This window comes from Sphaeroforma arctica (genome assembly GCF_001186125.1).
Source record: "Sphaeroforma arctica JP610 unplaced genomic scaffold supercont1.4949, whole genome shotgun sequence".
Classification (NCBI taxonomy): Eukaryota; class Ichthyosporea; order Ichthyophonida; genus Sphaeroforma; species Sphaeroforma arctica.
The window spans coordinates 1-2,193 of NW_014035609.1; the positions used below are offsets into that span (position 1 = coordinate 1).

At 35.1% G+C, this 2,193-nt stretch overlaps 1 protein-coding gene across 1 annotated transcript; it reads right to left on the minus strand.

The window, feature by feature from the left end:
- Nucleotides 1-249: 249 nt before the first annotated feature.
- On the minus strand, nt 250-1,167 carry SARC_14677 (hypothetical protein; the record flags this gene model as incomplete). The annotated part of the gene is made up of 2 exons (XM_014291187.1): nt 250-411; nt 1,006-1,167. Coding segments are annotated over 2 exons (324 nt in total), but the record flags the coding sequence as incomplete, so codon positions are not given.
- Between the last annotated feature and the right edge of the window lie 1,026 nt (nt 1,168-2,193).

Here is a 2,193-nt window from a genome sequence, read left to right on the forward strand (position 1 = left end):
ATATATATATATATATATATATATATATATATATATATATATATATATATATATATATATATATATATATATATATATATATATATATATATATATATATATATATATATATATATATATATATATATATATATATATATATATATATATATATATTATATATATATATATATATATATATATATATATATATATATTTAAATATATACAGGCATGTACTCGTATAATATATACAAATACGTGCTTTACCTCAGATGTAAGCAAGTGAGAGAAGCCCATTGGATCAGTCTCATCTGGCAATGGGTCGTTGCCGCCTTCTACTGGATTAACTTTGATTACACACGCATTGATCTTCAACAGCATGCTCTCCATAGTCCACGACATCCCTCCTCGACGTCTGCCTCCGTCCTCCTAGTTATTGGGATGATTTGTACGGATGATTAAGAATTGTTCATGAGTGTGTATGAGAAGAGATGTTTACTATACACAAACATGAGTATATATATATATATATATATCAATAATAATATTAAAATTAAATAAAAATGAAATAAATGAAAATAAAAATAAAAAATAAGTTATGAGAGCGTCTACGATAGTCTTGCGTCAAAATATAGTTAACAAATTTGCGTTCTAATACGAGTGACAGAGAGAGCATATCCAAATTTGGGCGACTCTGTATCTATTATTTAGAAATAGAAATAGAAACAGAAATAGATAGAAATAGAAATAGAAATAGAAATAGAAATAGAAATAAAAATAAAAATAGAAATAAAAATAGAAATAGAAATAAAAATAGAAATAAAAATAGAAATAGATATATATATATATAATACATATCTTTGTCATAGTTCCGAGCTTTATGCATACGGGTATTCACATTCGTGACTCGGGATCTTGACATACAATGCAGATCCCTAAAACAGCCCAATTGAACGCGCAACCTCTCTGCATAGAGGGGCATAAAAGCGTACCCTTGGGGCTACCGTATCTATTTACACCTACCGGTATCTTGGCCCCGGGTGAGAAGTCGCCTTTCCTAGGTGCCGCTGACATGGTCATATGGAACTTGGCTTGCTCCGCATTGATAAGAAGACCTCTCTCCCGTGGAGTGTCGACCCAGTACTGCACCAGCAGTCCGGATGGAAGGTTGATGTCTAGAATGAACTGCAGGGGTGGGGGATATGAGGGTTTAGGGTTTAGGGGTGTGGGGTGGGAAGTGTGATGGTACATATAGTACTAGTGTACGCAGAGCGATGGAAGGTAGATATCTAGAATGAATTGCCAGGGTGGGGGATATCAGGTTTCAGGGCAATAGAGTTTCAGAGTTTAGGGTATAGTTTCAGAGTTTAGGGAATAGAGTCTCAGAGTTTAGGGTATAGTGTTTCAGAGTTTAGGGTCTAGAGTTTCAGAGTTTAGGGGTGTGGTATGGGTAGTGTGATGGTACAGATAGTACTAGTGCACGCACAGGGCACCAACAGTCCGGATGGAAGTTTACTGGCCACAATAAACTGTGCGGGTACAGTAGTAGTAACTAAGTGAACACTATTGGTATATAGATAGCTTAGGCATAGCCTGTATAGTTATAAGGCCCTGACCTTCACAAGTATACTCTGCAATCATCCCCAGCTACTGAGATATATGTTCGTGTGTGTGAGTGAGTGTGTGTGTGTGTGTTATGTATGTGCCAGGAGTCGGGGAGGTGAATTCTGCATGCAGGCCATACGGAACGTGACTTGGAGATCTGACGTTGTTACATGTATGAGTACACATTCGGATCAATTCAACACACTCGTCAGCTAAGCTCAATACGTTTTGCCTATATGCGATAAACTTTATAAACCCTAAACCCTAAAACTCTAAAACCAACGTAAAAAGTTTTAAATGAAAGGGCGATTTGAAACTATTCACAACTGACACAAAGTGAAAAATAGGACAATTCGTGACAGTTAGGCCGCCTCAAAAATGCACCTATTTGTAAACCCATAGGACTATATTGAGGATAAACTTTGAACGGAAACGCTTTTTTTGCGTTTTAACGGGAAACGTAATTAGCTCGTCAGTCAGAAATGCTACTAAACGATACATATATACATATACATAAATACGTCTTTACACATATATACATATACATAAATACGTCTTTACACATATATACATATACATAAATACGTCTTTACACATATATACACA